Source organism: Rattus norvegicus, chromosome 1, assembly GCF_036323735.1.
Source record: "Rattus norvegicus strain BN/NHsdMcwi chromosome 1, GRCr8, whole genome shotgun sequence".
Classification (NCBI taxonomy): domain Eukaryota; kingdom Metazoa; phylum Chordata; class Mammalia; order Rodentia; family Muridae; genus Rattus; species Rattus norvegicus.
In genome coordinates, this window is record NC_086019.1 from 161,965,306 (window position 1) to 161,984,989 (window position 19,684).

At 37.0% G+C, this 19,684-nt stretch overlaps 1 protein-coding gene across 4 annotated transcripts in view; it reads right to left on the reverse strand.

The window, feature by feature from the left end:
- Acer3 (alkaline ceramidase 3) overlaps positions 1–19,684 on the reverse strand; it is a 102,406-nt gene that overhangs the window by 49,909 nt on the left and 32,813 nt on the right. For 2 of the 4 annotated variants that reach the window (XM_039101087.2, NM_001401063.1), the window contains exons 2-3: positions 5,129–5,239; positions 1,048–1,100 (exon numbers count right to left, since the gene is read on the reverse strand). In XM_039101087.2, the coding sequence (XP_038957015.1) occupies positions 1,048–1,100; positions 5,129–5,239 (164 nt within the window). Of the gene's footprint in view, positions 1–1,047; positions 1,101–5,128; positions 5,240–19,684 lie in introns of those variants that run through there. The other 2 variants (XM_063271242.1, XM_063271239.1) reach the window with 2 other exon arrangements.

The following is a 19,684-nucleotide window of genomic DNA, read 5'->3' on the forward strand; positions in this document are numbered from 1 at the left end:
GGACTCGACAGCAAGCACTTTTCCTTACTGTATTATCTCACTAGGCTTCATTTTACTGCAAAAGGGTGTTGGATCCCCTGGAACTGGAATTATAGATAGTTGTGAGCTGCCACATGAATGCTGGGAACCAAAACTGGGTTTTCTGTACTAGGCATACAAAATAATCAGTTTTGAGTTTTAGTAGCCAGGACTTCACAGAGAAACCCTGCCTCAAACAACAACAACAACAACAACAACAACAACAACAAAAACAACAACAACAACAACAGTAGGTCTTGCTGACATTGTTGTACTTGTACATCACTTTACTTTGCTCCTACTTCCCTCATCACTCATCTGTTGGTGCTTTTCCTCCTAGCAATCAGTCCCTCTTCTTTCAAATCAGCCATTTTAAAATTTGAGTAATATAAGTCTCATTTCAAAACCGTGATTAAGAAAATTAAGACCAGCAAAACATACATACAGCTCTGCAGTATGATGGTTTATGTCTATGAAGATAATCCTGAGGATGCAGCTGGTCAAATATTTGCCTATAATGTGCAATGCCTGTGTTCACACCACAAGCAGCAAAGACAAAGATGAGTCTAGCAAAGGTCAAATCACAAAACTTAGCTGAAAGCTATGAGTTTAAACAATGGGCAGAATTAAAGGGTTAGTGATGATAAGCCAAAAGGTTCAAACAACTAGATATATAACCACTTCGAAGTAAAGATAAAAACTAAAGAGGCTCCACCCCATTCAAATGGATGCCACCAATACATGAAAGACTGCTGGCACCTACGAATAAAATGTTTTTGTGAACTGCTTACAACTCTTTAGGACACCTCCATGTAACTGTTTTCTAAATTACATCTGTTTGCATGGAGTTGGCGTACATACATAGAAAGCCATACTACTTCTTCATACAGTCATCTTGAGTCCTTTGACTCAAGTGAAAGGCTTCAAAGATGACAAGTCCCTGCCTTTATTATCCTTTGGTTATGTGTTCTTGTCTTGGAAGTGTCTCTAAACCGAGAGAAGTCGTCACTTCCTTCTGCCATTACTCACCTGCATTTCATATTTCAGAGTCATGTGGAAACACCAGGATCCCATTCCTACCACTGAAATTAAGACAGATAAATAAAAAAAATTTGCAAGAAATTCTTTGGGGGCCAGAGTGAATTCAGAAGACAGTAGGAAGTAGGAAGTTTTAAGGAAAACAAAGTTTATTAAGGTCTTGTGACAAGATACAGCTGATGCTGAGTTAGTGCTATGATTAAGTATTTTGGCAACAGAAGAAAACAAGCACAGTATAATTTTTCTAAAATTCTGTCTACTAAGTAATTTAGTAGACTAACAATACTCTATTTTTTCTATAAAGTACTGAATGCTCAGGATAAACTTTAATGTGCATAGTTGGTCAGCTTCTTTTAGCACTCTCTTGTACTTCTCTGATCCATAAAACCTAGCAATATAATGTAGAGAGTCACATACATATAATGTATCATCACATACACAAAACTACTGTAAAGACACCTAAATGCAACTCTCTTAAGAATTTTTCTGGAGATACCAACACCCTTGGGTGTACTGCAGCCTCTATGTGTAAAAACTTAATGAACTCTGTTTCATTGTGACCCATTCTATAATTCTTTCCAGCACACAGTCAAGGGTCCTAGGCAACATCTCAGACAACAGTGGTAGTTTAGGGCTGTGTCTCTTTGCCACAATAAATAGTTGTATGTCTTATGCTATGCCAAGTATGGTGACCACTCTATATGTCCTTGTTTCTTCCATCTTCATAGAATCACTAACACTTACCATCTGGCTTTCATGTAATTCAATGGCAACAAAGGATTATACATGGCATCCAGCTATTAAGTAATAAGGAAGGTATTCTAATTCAGGTTCCTTTATAAAACACTGTAGAAACAACTTATATATCTAGGAATCAATTACAGAGATATGTACAAAAAAGCATAAAGATATTTTCAATTTTCTGGCCAAAAAGTGAGCTTTGTGAGCATGGCTAATAAAATTTTGTAGCTAGGTAGGGCTTTCATAATAAACATTGTATCAACAATCCAGACATTCCACTCCATGCTAATTGAAAGGAGAAAAAAGAGAAACACTCCTCCCCCCTTTCTGCTAGTACTAGGGATTAGTGCTAGAGCTATGTCCACTGTAAGGAAATGCTCTACCACTGAGCATCCCAAGCAAAAAGAAATTGTAGATTGAGATGGAGTGTGAATTATACAGGTTGGTCTCACACTCAGTATGTATCCAGGCAAGCCTCCCAAGTGGCAGGGATTGCATGTATGTCCCACTACACCTGCCAGGTGTGTAGTTCAATTTGTCTACTTCTCCTTACATCTGAATCTAAACCACAGAAAGTCATTTCAAACTGCTGGACATAAATTCACACATTTTTCTTCAGCACTTTTAATGTTTTAGTTTTAAAACTTGTATTTCTGATCAACTTAAAATTTATTTTTGTGTATGATGTAAGGTATATAGAGTCAATTATTTTCTTTGGCATTTTATTTATGAAAATATTTAGCCTCTGGACCAATGACTACAGATGGCATCTTTTTCAATATTTGGTAAGCTGTATGTGTCCATGAATTATATACTTCTATTTTACCTCATTTGTTGGCATATAACTATTTGTAATAGTTCCCTATGATTCTTTTGTATTACTGTATCAGGTGTAATTGATCATCTTCATTTCACTGATCACATATATTTTTCTCTATTTATTTTTGCTCTAATCTTGATTATTTCCTTCCTTCTAGTACTTTTAAGGTCTATTTTACCTTTGGTTTATTTTTTTTTAATTTCATGTGCAACATGAGCGTTACTTGTAGTCTTCTTGATATAAACATCCTTTTTTGAACTGCTTTAGTTATTTCCCACAGGTTTTCATATGTTGTATTTCTACTTGTTTTTTCATTCTATTTATTTAGGAGCATATACCTTAGTTTCTACACATCTGTAGAGTTGTTAACATTTTTCCTGTTATTTATTTGTAGTTTTACATTTAAATCATTTCAACTGTTAAAACTTGTTCTGTGAGCTAGTCTCTGATCTGTCCTGAAGAATGTTTCATGTGCTTTTGAGATACATATGTATTCTGTAGCAGTCGGGTATAATGTTCTGTAAATGTCTTCATTGTACTTGGTCTATAGTATTAGTTTAAGTCTGCTGGAGTTTTGTTGACTTTGCCTGGATAGTCTGACGACTGCTAAAGTAAGGTGTTGATGACCCATTATTGCATTACAGTCTGTCACTTCCTTTATGTTTGTCTCTCTGATGTTTGGTACAGAAGTATATTTATGACTGTTGAACTGATCTGTTCTGATCTAATCTGATTATGTGATGGCTGTCTTTGTCTCTTTCTATAATTTTTCTGGCAAGTATTTTATCTAACATCAATATAGTTACTCCTTTTTAGTGTCTATGTCCATAGAATGTCTCAGTTGGAAGCAATATATAATTACAAGTTTTGCTTTTTAATTAGAAAGGTTAATCTATCTACATTCAAGATAATTATGTTAAGTAAGGACTTGTTACTGTATCTTAAGCTTCTCAGTTGTTTGTGTATACTTCTTTCTTCTATTGTTCTCTTCCTTCAGTAGTGACTTTTCTCTAGTGTTTTCTGATTTCGTGTATATTCTTTTCTTTTTTCTTTATTTTTGCTTTATAGTTACCACAAAACTTACCAAGAATGGCTTATAGTTATAATAGGTTATGCTAAGCAGATTAAAAACTCATTTGATCATATAGAAGAAGCAAAAATAAACTTTCATATTTTAACTTTTCCTAAGTTTTAATTTCTGATGTCACAAATTTTTATATTTTGTTATCCACATCATTACTACAGTTACCATTACTTTAGGAGCTTTGCCTTTTATCCCTCATAGTAAGGACTTAATTAACTTATAGCTTCATTGAGAAATCCTAAATTTTCCCATATACTTTGTAACTTGTATACCTTCAGGTGTTTAAGTTACTCATTGATGTCCTTTTCTATTGGTAAAAAAGACTCCTTTAGCATTTCTTGTAAGGCAGGCTTGGCAGTGATTTACAATCTCAAAACAATATTAGGTCTCAGGCTACACTAAACTTGCTTAGCTTCCTTCCTATTGAATCCTGAGCCTTTCACAGATACTCTTCTCCATGGATAGATGCTATATGAGATCTCTTTTTACACTACACTATTTATAGACATTTTCTCTCATATGTCACACCTTTTGGAATTTATTTCTTCATTTGAAACTGTTTACTTAAGTTAGAAAGATTATATTATAACATCTACTTTTAAATTAATTGAGGGAAGAATTTCTGTCAACCAAAAGGCTTTACTTCTGCTTTTCTATAAAATGTAATTTTGTATGGGAAGAAACTATTCTCAGAGTAGAGAAAGTTACTCTATTCAGAGAAAAGGTTATGAATGGATTATAAGAACCTTAGTTCATACTGCCCCCTTCTGTCAAAATAATAGAGATTTTTTTAAATATCTATATCTACAAAATTTATTTTATATGTAATAATGTTTAATTAAAAAAAAATAAGCATCCAAAATATAACAGAATGCTACAAACTATGTTTAATATAAAAGGCTCTTGAACTTTCATTGATATAATTTTTATATCTTGTTTTTATATATATTATACTATTATATATTATATTATTATATATTATATTATATTTATATCAGAATATTATATAAGTTTTCTTTGAAACTGAGTTTTGCTTATGTATACCATGATGGTTTCAAGCCTTTGATCTTTTTGCCTCATTCTCTGAAGTATGGGGATTGTAAGCATGTACCACTATGCTCAGTCCCTATACACTATTTCAGGGGTTACAGATATACCCAGTGTAAGCATAAGCATGTATAAGAAAATTATAAGATGCAATTTAAAATAGAGTTTAGCTTGGGGTGAGAAGCTAGACTGAGAAGGAAAAAAAGACAGAAATACAAAGGAAATTTCTATTTTATCTGCAGTGGTATATTTCCTTTAAAAAAAAGTTAAGATTTGAAGCAAATAAAAACTTTTGATCTGGCAAAATTGGGTAGAAATAAATGAGAATAGCCATCCAATGCATAGTGCACATCCTTTTTCAGATGACGAAGTCTACATACCTGTGAGTGCTACGTAAGCAGCAATGTACCGTTTCTCCAGTCTATCTCTAAAGCCTTGAATTGCACCAAAAATTGGAGGTATGATCATAATCAGGTTACTCACTGTATTCCCTACAGGAGAAAAGAACAAGAAGACATTTAGGTTAACCAGTAACACTTAAGGACATTCATTTGGTCATTAGCAATAGTTAAATAAGAAATTCCTTAGAAAGACTGTGACAAGACATCAAAGTACTACAAAAAAGTCTTTATCCAATAAAAATTTTTCAAAATAAACAAAACAAAGATACTTTCTAAAAAATGAAACTAAGAATGTTTTAAGAGTATAACAACTTAAGAGAAAGTTTTAAATTCTGAAAGCAAGGAAAGGATACCAGAAAAAACTCAGAGATAAAACAGTAAGCTAGCTGAAGACGGAAGTCTATACCAGTGTGGCAACAAATATGGTTCTCTGCAAATGAACGATAATATAAATACTGACATCATAATAAAATAGAAGTACAATGATAATATAAATAACTGGAATAATTTTGACTGTGCAATTGAAAAGCAAACAACTGAATATCCACATTTTATATATTTTTGTAATATTTCATTTTTCTGGTAATATTCTTAGTTTTCAAAATACAAGACAACAGATCTTTAAAATTTAATTTTTCTGTAATGGATCTTATATGACTTTTTTCGCAATGGATCTTATATGACTTTTGTTTCATCTTTAAAAACACAAAGCTCTAAGGAACAGCAAAAAAGCTCAGCATGCAAAGGTGTGTCACCAAGTCTAATGACCTGACTTTAATCCCTGGGGTCCAAATATATGGTGGAATAATCAATTCCTTCACATTGTTTTTGGACTTCCATATGTGTTCTGGAATGCATATGCATGTGCACACATGTAAACAAATAAAACGTGATAAAAATAAAAACAAAATTCAAACATGAATAGCAAAGAACAAAAACAAAGTCACAAAAGTTAAATTAGTAAAACAAGGAAATGAGTGAACAATACAGACTTTATTATAGGTGGAGATGAGTAACATTTTTGAATGTTTCAAGTGAATGATTTTCAATATAGTTACTAATATCAAGATAAACTTTCATTAATTGAAAAAGCAGAGTGGATACATTTTCTCGAACAATCAGAAATTGAAAAGGTATATTTGCAACACATCTTTTTTCTGGAACCAACTAGATAATATGAGCCATAATAAAGACATTAACTATGAGAAAAGATGAGATAAAAATCTAAGAAACAGGACAGTAAAGGACTGAGGTCCAAAATATCAGAGGGCATAGCTGAAAATAAATCAGGAAAGCCAAAAACTGCAGGAAGTTTCCAAGGAAAAAAATAGGCAAAAAAAAAAGTAAAAAAAAAAAGGTCAAAAAGTTGATATTTGATAGAAGTATTGGAAAATCTGAGCTAGACTTTAGTCAATCAGGCTTCTGCTGAACAGTAGGCTAACTCAACTACATGTAATACTGTGAAGAATGGCCACATAGAGTTGTTCTCCATATCTGTGAATTCTGTATTAGTGGCTCAATCCATCACATACTGGAAATATTTTTAAATGTTTATAGTAAACACAGTCATTTTCTTGTCTTTATTTCCTCAATAATAAAGTATAGTAACATATAATATTTACATTGTTAGGTATTATAAGTAATCAACAGACCATTATACATATTGAAGGATTTGTGCAGATTACATGAGAATATCATGCCATTTTATATAAAGAACAAGCAACTGCAGATGTTAATATACACTGGTTGCTCAGGAGAAGGCATAAGGACCCTTGGAACTAGAAGTACAGGTCACTGTCAGGTACCATGTGGGAACTGAACCAGGGTCTTCTGCAAAAGCAACAAGTACTCTTAACCTCTAATCCAACTCTGCAGCCCTGTGTTTTTAAAAGCTGGTTTTGGAGTCGGGAATTTAGCTCAGTGGTAGAGTGCTTGCCCAACAAGCACAACTCCCTGGTTCAGTGCTCCAACAGTAAGTAGGGTGGAGTGAGAGCAATGGAACAAGAGAAAATTAAAAAGTTGATTTAAACAGAAAACATAAAATTGCTCTTTAAATAAATTATACAAATGATAGCCAATTTAGATCTACTATATAAAAATAATATATAGTATTATAGACTCAAAAACATTTTTTATCAAAAACTCCTACTAATCTGGTTCTAACTAGAACTGATAAGCCATGGAGTAATCTGAGCATGAGAAGTTTACAATAAAGAATTACTGAAGGGGCTGAGACGTACCTACCTCAGTTGGCAGAGTTCTGGCCTATCATACATGTGAAACTAGATGCGAGGAAGTGATTCCCAACATCTCACTAGCAAGGCATGGTGGTGTATATATATAATTCACTTCCTGATGGGATTGCAAACTGATGAAACTACTCTGGAAATCAATCTGGAGGTTCCTCAGAAAATTGGAAATAGATCTACCTGAAGACCCAGCTATACCACTCTTGGGCATATACCCAAAAGATGCCTCACCATGCTACAGGAGCACATGTTCCACTATGTTCATAGTAGCCTTGTTTGTGAGAGCCAGAAGCTGGAAACAACCCAGATGTCCCACAACAGAAGAATGAATACAGAAAAGGTGATTCATTTACACAGTGGAATATTACTCAGCTATTAAGAATGAAGACATCATGAGTTTTACAGGCAAATGGATGGAACTAGAAAATATCATCCTCAGTGAGGTAACTCAGACCCAAAAGAACATGCATGGTATGTACTCACTAATAAGTGGATATTACACACACACACACACACACACACACACACACACACACCGCAAAAGGTATAGAATACCCAGGATACAGTCCACAGAACTCAAAAAGGCTAACCAGCCAAAAGGGCCCAAGTGAGGATGCCTTAATCCCTCTTTGGAGGGAGAAGAAAGCAATCACAGGAAGGGGGAAGGAAGGACGAACCTGGGTAGGAAAGGCAACAGAAAGGGAAAGAGGGGAACATAATTAGGTATTAGGGGGCCAGGGGAAGAGGACTGAAGCCCTGAGGACCAGCAAAAAGAATTGAAGCAGGCAAATTCGGAAGGTAGGAAGTAAGGGGACCCTCCAGAATGTACCAGAGACCTGAGAGGTGAGAGATTCTCAGGACTCAGAGGGAGGGACCATAGATGAAATGGCCTATAGTGGGGAGAGGGAACTTATAGAGCAGAAAGACAGGGCATCAAGTGAGGGATGGGGTTGTCATCCCACAGTCTTTTTAAAACTCTGACCCAGAATTGTTCCTGTCTGAAAGAACTGCAGGAACAACAACAACAACAACAACAACAACAACAACAACAACAACAAAAACAAAAAAGGTCCAGTGACAGGCCCAAATTGGGATCCAGCTCAGGGGGAGGTCCCAAAGCCTGACACTATTACTGAAGCTATGGTGTTCTTACAAACAGGGGCCTATCATGACTACTCCCACAAAGATCCAACAAGCAGCTGAAAGAATCAGATGCAGATATTTACACCCAACCAAGGGACAGAAGCTGGTGACCCCTGTGATTGAATCAGAAAAAAGCTGGAAGAAGCTGAGGAGGAGGGCAACCCCATAGGAAGACCAGCAGTCTTAACTAACCCAGACCCCAAGATCTCTCATACACTGAGACATCAACCAGGCAGCATACACCAGCTGATATGAGGCCCCCAACACATATACTGCAGAGAACTGCTGAGTCTGGACTCGGTCAGAGAAGATGCACCTAACACTGAAGAGACTTGGGGCCCCAGGGAGTGGGAAGTTGGGGGCATCCTCTTTGAGACAGGGTGGGGGTGGAGAGAAGGTATGGGAAGTGGAACAGTGGGAGGGTAAACCAGGAAGGGGATAAAGTCTGGATTGCAAAAAAAAAAAAAAATTCAAGAAGAAAATTTTTTAAAAGGTGAAAGAAAGGAAGGAAAGAAAAGAAAGAAAGAAACTGGAAAGGTGGATTTCTTCCAATGGAAACAGATTCTCTGGATTCAATGGATGCAATAAGTGTACCACAGAGTAACTGTATACCAAAACTCTATTCTACAATGTCTTTTGAGATTTCTAAAGAAGAAGCATTGTGCTACAAGATTTTAGGACTGTGAGTAAGAAAAAAGTACACCTTGGGAAATTTTAACATACCAAAAACAGAGAAAATATCATAGAAGATATCTATGGCATAGGAAACAGTACATTATGAAAAAGAACAAAGCCAACAATTTCATCTCTTTGTATTTTACATTCTTAACAAAAACTATAATAATTGACAATACCAGATAAATGTTTTTTGGATTCTAAGAAGAACAGATTTTAACTGCAAATTCTGTTATTAGCTCAAATACAGACCTTGTACACGAATACAAATCTATACTTTGCCCTTAAGGACATGAGGGACAAATGTTTGCTTTTGCTTCATTTTACTTTTTGTACTCAGTCTAAATGATTTTCTGTGCTCACCCTTAAAATACATCAGGTATATTCCATATGTAGGTTTTGTTAGTATTATCACCACTCATATATTGACCACAGAAGATCCAAATAATAAGTACATGGTAGGGGGTTGGGGATTTGGCTCAGTGGTAGAGCGCTTGCCTAGGAAGCGCAAGGCCCTGGGTTCGGTCCCCAGCTCCGAAAAAAAAAAAAAAAAAAAAAAAAGAGAAAAATAAGTACATGGTAGAATTATGTAATGAAACCAATGTGTCTGTGAAGATGTGAAAATTTTATATGCAAATCTTATATTGTCAAAAATCACTCTATAAAGTCCCCCCCAAAATTACATATAATGCAGAATGAAACACCAAGATGCAGCTATGACAAGATTCATCCTCAGCAAAACCTAAATGACCTGCTGTTCTAGCTCCCTGCTTCACCTGCTTCCAGAGACTTGCTCCAAAAACAGCTTCAGAAATAGCTGCTGATTCCCGATGACCTCAGTTTATCCAGTCTTTCAGATGGATCTAGTCAGAACTTCAGTTAAGCCCTCAATTTTCAAGGCATACAGATACTGGGTGACAAATGCTAAAGTTAGCATTCTTAAGTCTAACCAATTTTTCCAATTTTCCTACCCCTCCCAACCCCTTAAAAAAATTCATCACCCAATTCAGCCAGAAGAAGCCATGGAGAGTCATCATCCCAATTCCTTGGGTGTCTGGTTATGGTTATTTTATAAATTATACATAGGTTGTCATTTTAAGGACTGATTTGGACATGAAGGCAATTAAATAGAGAGCTTAGATTCAGGGATTTCTTTCTGTCCTTTCCTTTCCTCTTCTCTATTCTTTCTTCCTTCCTCCCTCCCTCCCTCCCTCTCTCTCTTTCTTTCAGTAAAGGGAAAGGGGTTGAAAAGAAAAAAGGGGATAGAGTAATATTATAAGAAATTAGATATATGGGGATGTATTACAAAATTTACTCTTAAACAAAACATTTTATAGCCATAATCTTACATTTCAATTTTCCTACCCTTCTCCACCCCTTAAAAAATTCATCTTTTACATTTTGAAGCAAAATTGAAATTATATTTTCTTACATTGATGCAGAGTTTATATATTGATACAGGTTTAAAGTTTTTATTGGTATAAATCTTTGTATATTCAAAATAAATTTTGTTACTCTTAGATAGACATTGTGCCTGTACAACTCATTTAAGAATACAAGGCTTAGACCTAGACCTTCTAATATCTGCTATTACAAACAGTTTAGACTGATTAAGGAATACAAGTTAAAGGTCAGACAGTAAATTCATGGTAATATTAGATTCTGATCAAATTACAATAAAGTGTTTTCAAATTATTAAAATAGTAAATAACTAAGAGTAGTCAAGGTTTAACAGTTTAGATATACTATATTTAGTTATCTTCAAAAGCATCAGAAATCTACAGAATATGGCATTTAAAAATATTTCATTTTAGTAGATCTTTTGACTAGGAGACATGTATGCTCCTGACAGTAACCCCATCCCACTTCAAAGAAGATACTGAGCATCATTACCTCCAACTGGAGTTGCTTCAATTGTGGCAAGCTAGCCAGTAGGTAAGAAATACCCTAATTTTATTCTGCAAACAATTAGACAATTACAATCCAAAAGGGGACACACAGATTTGGAATAGTCAACTGCTATTCTCAGCCAAGACAGGACAAGCTAGTCCTTCATAATTCCTGCTTTCACTTGTCTGTCAGATGGTTCTGGGCCAGAAGGCTGAAGACAGATGCTCCAACGTTCTAAGAAATTGGGGTTTGTCAGCAGTCAGCTGTCTCTACAAACTGTAAGTTTTGGAAGGTATGTCTTTGTGCTTCCTACATATTCAGGTAATATTTAATTCCTTCTCAGATCTCTGATGGCATTGAATACTAGTTATAGTCTTATAATTGAACTTAAGTTGCTTAGTATTGAATAGATGATCTAAATTTGAAAGGATGATTTTCAGTTGGTAATACAAGTTAAAATCAAACCTAATTGTAAACAGAATTGTAAACTCTTTAAGTTAGGACAGATGATAGAATACTTTATCTAAACTGCCAAATATGATGAACTGGATATTATAAGTGTATAACATGCCTTACAAATTTACATAATTGCTATAATTATGATCAATGTATATCTGAGAGAAAAGAACCTTTTTAACTGGACAAAAAGGAGGAAATATAGTAGGTTTGGCCTAATATTTCTTGTGTTCTAAGGTTAATTTTGGTCCCCAAAACTGCTTACATGAGTGTCTGCACATAAGACCCTGAAGGACCCTGCCCCTAGTTGGTTCTGATTGGTAGATAAAGATGCCAGCAGACAATGGACTGAGGACGGTAGACAGAGGTGGGCCTTTTAGGATTCCTGGGCTAGGATAGAGAAAGAGGAGAAAGAGGAGGATCCACCATGCGGGAAGAAGAAGAGGAGAGATACCACGCCTGAGAAGACAGGAAGACACGGAGGCAGAGCCTGTATGTACAGGAACCAGGAGAGCACAGCCCAATTGGGCATCACTCTGGGTCCAGAGCAGCCAGATAGAACATAGAATATATTAAGTGATAACTCAGGATTATTGGTGAGATTAGCTGCATGAAGGTTATGAAGTGGCACAACCATTGAGCTCATTAGGGCATATCAAAATATAAAGGCTGTGTGTGTGTGTGTGTTGTGTGTGTGTGTGTTTTATTTAAAAACAAACTTTTGGGGCAGGTAGCAGGAACACACCACCAGGATTTATATATTAAAAAATATTACTACAATTTTGTGAACAGTCTGGGATATGTGAGATCCTGTTTTACACACACACACACACACACACACACACACACACACACACACACACACACACACTATAACCATCAGAAATATCCCTTCTAAGGTGCCAGCAAAAGCTGACCATGCAGCAGGGGTGGGTGGGAAGAAGTTATTGGCTACGATGTACTTTGGACTAAACTTCAGGACCTGGGTACTAGAGCAGCCACCTGCACTTTAGGAGCTGTATGCTACTAATGTCACTCGGACCAAGAAGTTGCCTGGCCAGCACAGCAACATAAAGAAGGAAAGGTCCTTCCTCCTGTGTTGTATCCCTAGTGCCCTCCACTGATAAAAGTTTAACTCCTACTAGTTGTCAAAGGAAGAGTTAAAAAACGAATATTGAATTTGGAGAAAAAATAGGCAATAAATTGATATCTAGCACAGTTAAACCGCTTTCATCAATTGTGTCTGATCACAACTATGGCTGGTAAGGGTTACCTAACAACAACAATAAAAATAGGAGTTTGGGTAAAATAATTTTTCTTTTTCTTCTCCATAAATTTTAATATAGCCATAATGTTTTAATTTAAAGTATTAAAAAGATGAAAATATAAAAATAAATGCTAAATTACTTTTATAAGAATTTAATCATGTTTGGGGATAATGACTAGAAAATTGTATTAAAAACAGGTTCATTTCTAGATATTAAAAACATTCATTCACACACCACACAACAGCTGATAAATACTAAGTAAAAACATTCTTCTTGGATATAGATTTAAATGAATTAAACAGGGGTTGGGGATTTAGCTCAGTGGTAGAGCGCTTGCCTAGCAAGCACAAGGCCCTGGGTTCAGTCCCCAGCTCCGAAAAAAAAAAAAAAGAAAAAAAAAGAGATTCTCTCTAAATGAATTAAACAATATTTTATAAAAGGTCTAGAGAGATAGTTCAGTAAGTAAAGTATTTTCTTTATAAGCATGGGGACCTGAGTTCAGATCTCCATAAACAACATAAAAGCTGGGTGTGATAGCATGTACTTATAAACCCTAGCAATTAGGGGTGGGGATGGAGACTGGAAGATTCCTGGGGGGTCACTGCTGGCCAACCTAGCAGAAATGGTGAGCTCCAGGTTCAGTGAGAGATCCTGTTTCAAAACAAAAACAGTAAGGTTGAGAGTGACAAGGAAGACATCTAGTGTTAATCTCTGGCTTCCACACCCACACGAACGGGTAAGTGAACACTCTCTATATACATGCCCACACATAAAAGTAAAAGTAATTCAAAAATCTACAAAGTTTAAACGGGGACCTGGAGAGATGGGTCAGCAGTTAAGAGCACTGACTGCTCTTCCAGGAGTCTTGAGCTCAATTCCCAGCAACATCTGTACAGATGGCTCACAACCATCTGTAATGGGATTCAATGCCCTCTTCTGTTGTGTCTGACAGTGTACTCACATACATAAAATAAATAAATGAATTGTTTTTAAAAGGTTTAAACAGTCTCTTTATATAATACAATTGATAAACCAGGTTGGTGATATTCTAGTAATTCCAGAATTGCTTAATAAAGTTTTTCTTTTCAAGAGAGACTCACATACTAAAGTGTGGTGTTATGATTTGAAGTTGAAATAGCTCCTCCACAGGGTCATTATTTGACCCCTTATTCCTCTGTTGGTGATGCTACTTTGGGGGCTCTGGAATGTGTAGGAGATGGGCCTAGCTGGTACAAAAAGGTCATTAAGGGTAAGTCCTTGAAGGTTATGCCTACCCCCTGCTTCTGTCATGCACTCTGCTTTTAGATCCACCACATACTCAGACTTCCATGCCTACCCTACTACAATGAGTCTAAATCAAAATAAATCTTCAAGTTGTCATGTATTGTAGTTACAATGTCCACAAAGCAACTAATAATACATATAGGAAGAGGAAAAGGGGGGGAGAAGGGGGAGGGAGAGGGGGAGGGGATGGGAGAGGGAGAGGGAGGGCAGGAAGGGGAGGAGGAGGAAAAGGGAAGAAAGGAGGAAAGGAGGAAAGGGTGAGTTTAAAAAAGAACTCTGAATGAAGATACAAGCAAGGTGCTTTGCCTCAGCATGACAGTAGGTGGAGCCAGTGTGTTCAGAAGGCTAACTGCTAGTATCTGGCAAAATGCATAGGACCCAAAGTGACTAGATTCTCTAATTTGGAGTTTAGATGAATTTACAACTATATAATCTACAACTATATAAATCATCTCACAGAGCTCAAAATATAGAAGTATCAAAACCTAGTAAAGATGTAAAAAATACCCATTGTGTTTTACTACTATTTCAAAAAACTTCCAAATGAGTTACATGAAAGCTATAAAGTAATCTTGCAGTTTTCACCAAATTTCATTTTACCAAATATTTTCATACAATGTCCAAATAATGCTAAAAATTCCTAGGACTTCAGAGCTGAAAGAAGACAGAGAGATCTTGAAACTGAATCTCTCCAATTTATAGTAGCCAGCACACTGTTCTATGGAGTCGATTTATTTATTAGCTAAAATCTTAGCTTGACAACCTATAAATGAAAATATTTACATGACTGTATATTAAAGAAATATGATCAGATAATACATATACATGTGTATATGCAGTCTCAGTATATCCAATATCTTCTGGGTTGTGCATGTGGCACACACCTTTAATACCAACACTTGGAAGGCAGAAGCAAGTGAATCTCTGTGAGTTCAAGGTCAGCCTGTTCTACAGCCAGGGCTATATAGAGAAACTCTTCACAAAACCAAACCAAACCAAACCAAAGCCTTCTGGTCTCTAAGAGTACCTTGCACTCATACAATACCCACACGAACAAAAATAAAAAAATACACATAGTTAAAAATGAAAAAGTAAAACAAATTAACAAGAATGTCTCTACCCTGGGTTATAAAAAGTATTCTTCACATTTTTAGATATTTTAAAGCTATAAACTACAAAAAAAATGAAATGTACATATTAAATTGCAATGGAAGCAGATTTTAGGCTTATGAAGAAACCTGAGTAAAGAGATGAGAGGAGCCAAAGCATCACAGAAGTTATGGCTAGGAAAATCTGACCTGATAGGATGGGTGGAGGTTACAGGGGAGGGGAGAGACTCATCAGAATCGTACTGTGGGTGCCTAACTCAGCCTTAGAAAGGTCCAAGGTGAATGCTAAACAATGAAAAGAACTTTAAACAGATCACAAGAGTCAGAAAGACAAGAGAAGATGGTCTTCAACTCACTGGAAGAATATTCGTTGAATAAATTATCAGATTTATCCACAGGTCTAGAAGGAAATGTTTTCAAACCATGCTAAGCAATGAAGAAACACATCTGAAATGTGAAAATCTGAAAATGTTTATTTTGAAAATCCCAACTTACCTACATTTCAGTTAAAACTTTGACTGCTCTTCTTACATCACATAACCCTCACCCAGCATTCAGCTCAGATTACCTTGCATAGATCTCTTTTCACTATATGTCATAGTATTCAAGGACAGTGCCTTATATTCATTCACTCACTCACGTGGTAAAAGGCACTACAAAGTCATCAAAATGACACAAAGGATAAAGGCACCTGCCCTGACTCCTAGCCTGATGACCGGAGTTCAATTCCTGGGACCCACACAACAGAAGGAAAGAACTACTACGAATTGTTCTCTCCCCTCCACACATGTGTTGTAGTGAGTATGCACACACAAGCATACACACACACACACACACACACACACACACACACACACACTACTTTTTTTGAAAGATATATAGGACTGGAGAGATGGCTCAGTGGTTAAGAGCATTGACCGCTCTTCCAGAGGTCCTGAGTTCAAATCCCAGCAACCACATGGTGGCTCACAACCATCTGTAATGAGATCTGATGCCCTCTTCTAGTGTGTCCCAAGACAGCTACAGTGTACTTACACATAATAAATAAATAAAAGTAAAAAAAAAATTATACTATAAAGAAGTGGTTCTCAACCTTCCTAATGCTACAAACCTTTCTTTCTTTTTTTCTTTTTTTTTTTTTTATGTCTCCTAAGTTAAAGGCTCCCACCTCCCCCAGTCTCCGCAGCAACTGTTCTTTGGGAACTAACTGTCCAGGGAAAGAGGAAGACTCACTTCAGTGCAATGTGTAGTCAGATGCTAACGGGGTTCTTATGAAGAGGGGAGAGAATGCTGCTACCACACTCTCCTTCTGTTCTCAATTGCCTGAATTCAGTGATGGAAGGACCACTAAGGAATAAGTCTGGAGCGGGAGATTGAGTAGTTTAAATATATGCAAAACAGCCTGTGTAGGGAGTTGGCCATCATGGTACTAAACCTGATGTGCCTCCACCATGTTACAGAAAAAGCTAGTGACAGTGGGGGAAGAAGAAATAGGTGGTCACTGGGAGTCAGAAAGTTGGTAGAAGGAAAGTGGGGGATGAGTAACTAAAATGGGACCCTTTCCTTTTACTCTGCACCTGAAATTAACCATGCGGCACAAGAGAGTTCAGGATCCATTTGGTGGCCAGCCCTTTGGACATCCTGGGCCTCTACTGAGCTACAGTAACTCTGTTTTCCCTAGGTGGCACCGGTTGTCTTTTTTTTTTTTTATACTTTTTCCCCATCTTTATTAAACTAGGTATTTCTTATGTACATTTCAATTGTTATTCCCTTTCCCGGTTTCCAGGCCAACATCCCCCTAACCTCTCCCCCCTCATTCTATGTGGGTGTTCCCCTCGCCATCCTCCCCCCATTACCGCCCTCCTCCCAACAATCCCGATCACTGGGGGTCCAACCTCTGCAGGGCCAAGGACTTCCCCTTCCACTGGTGCCCTTACTAGGCTATTCATTGCTACCTATGCAGTTGGAGCCAAGGGTCAGTCCATGTATACTCTTTGGGTAGTGGCTTAGTCCCTGGAAGCTCTGGTTGGTTGGCATTGTTGTTCATATGGGGTCTCGAGCCCCTTCAAACTCTTTCAATCCTTTCTCTGACTTCTTCAACAGGGGTCCCATTCTCAGTTTAGTGGTTTGTACTATGGCCTATGTATTTGCCATATTCTGGCTGTGTCTCCCAGGAGAGATGTACATCTGGTGCCTATCAGCCTGCACTTCTTTGCTTCATCCATCTTATCTAGTTTGGTGGCTGTATATGTATGGGCCACATTGGGTAAGGCTCTGAATGGGCGTTCTTTCTGCCTCTGTTCTAAACTTTGCCTCCCTATCCCCTCCTAAGGGTACTCTTTTAAAGAAGGAGTGAAACGTCCGCATTTTGGTCATCCTTCTGAGTTTCATGTGTTCAGTGCATCTTGGGTAATTCGAGCATGTGGGCTAATATCCACTTATCAATAACCACATACTATGTGTGTTTTTCTGTGATTGTGTTACCTCACTCAGGATGATATTTTCCAGGTTTATCCATTTGCCTATGAATTTCATAAAGTCATTGTTTTTGATAGCTGAGTAGCATTCCACTGTGTAGATGTACCACATTTTCTGTATCCATTCCTCTGTTGAAGGGCATCTGGGTACTTTCCAGCTTCTGGCTATTATAAATAAGGCTGCTATGAACATAGTGGAGCATATATATGTCTTTGTTGTACGTTGGAGCATCTTTTGGGTATATGCCCAAGAGAGGTATAGCTGGGTCCTCAGGTAGTGCAATGTCCACTTTTCTGAGCAACCTCCAGACTGATTTCCAGAACGGTTGTACCAGTCTGCAATCCCACCAACAATGGAAGAGTGTTTCTCTTTCTCCACATCCTCACCAGCATCTGCTGTCAACAGAGTTTTTTATCTTACCCATTCTGACTGGTGTGAGGTGGAATCTCAGGGTTGTTTTGATTTGCATTTCCCTGATGACTAAGGATGTTGAACATTTCTTTAGGTGCTTCTTAGCCATTCGATATTCCTCAGCTGTGAATTCCTTGTTTAGCTCTGAACCCCATTCTTAATAGGGTTATTTGTCTTCTTGCAGTCTAACTTCGTGAGTTCTTTGTATATTTTGGATATAAGGCCTCTATCTGTTGTAGGATTGGTAAAGAGTTTTTCCCAATCTGTGGTTGCTGTTTTGTCCTAACGACAGTGTCCTTGGCTTTACAGAAGCTTTGTAGCTTTATGAGATCCCATTTGTCAATTCTTGATCTTAGAGCATAAGCAATTGGTGTTTTGTTCAGGAAATTTTCTCCAGTGCCCATGTGTTTGAGATTCTTCCCCACTTTTTCTTCTATTAGTTTGAGTGTATCTGGTTTGATGTGGAGGTCCTTGATCCACTCCGACTTAAGCTTTGTACAGGGTGATAAAAATGGATCGATCTGCATTCTTCTACATGCTGACCTCCAGTTGAACCAGCACCATTTGCTGAAAATGCTATCTTTTTTCCCTTGCATGGTTTTGGCTCCTTTGTCAAAAATCAAGTGACCATAGGTGTGTGGGTTCATTTCTGGGTCTTCAATTCCATTCCACTGGTCTATCTGCCTCTCTCTGTACCAATACCATATAGTTTTTATCACTATTGCTCTGTAATACTGCTTGAGTTCAGGAATAGTGATTCCCCTGGAAGTCCTTTTATTGTTGAGGATACTTTTAGCAATCCTGGGCTTTTTGTTATTCCAGATGAATTTGCAAATTATTCTGTCTAACTCTATGAAGAATTGGATTGGAAATTTGATGGGGATTGCATTGAATCTGTAGATCGCTTTTGGTAAAATGGCCATTTTTACTATATTAATCCTGCCAATCCATGAGCATGGGAGATCTTTCCATCTTCTGAGGTCTTCTTCAATTTCTTTCTTCAGAGTCTTGAAGTTCTTATTGTACAGATCTTTTACTTGCTTGGTTAAAGTCACACCGAAGTACTTTATATTATTTGGATCTATTATGAAGGGTGTCGTTTCCCTAATTTCTTTCTCGGCTTGTTTCTCTTTTGTGTAGAGGAAGGCTACTGATTTATTTGAGTTAATCTTATACCCAGCCACTTTGCTGAAGGTTTAGTAGTTCTCTGGTGGAACTTTTGGGATCACTTAAATATACTATCATATCATCTGACTTCTTCCTTTCCAATCTGTATCCCTTTGATCTCCTTTTGTTGTCTGATTGCTCTGGCTAGGACCTTGAAAACTATATTGAATAAGTAGGGAGAGAGTGGGCAGCCTTGTCTAGTCCCTGATTTTAGTGGGATTCCTTCAAATTTCTCTACATTTAGTTTAATGTTAGCAACTGGTTTGCTGTATATAGCTTTTACTATGTTTAGGTATGGGCCTTGAATTCCTATTCTTTCCAGGACTTTTATCATGAAGGGGTGTTGAATTTTGTCAAATGCTTTCTCAGCATCTAATGAAATGATCATGTGGTTTTTATCTTTCA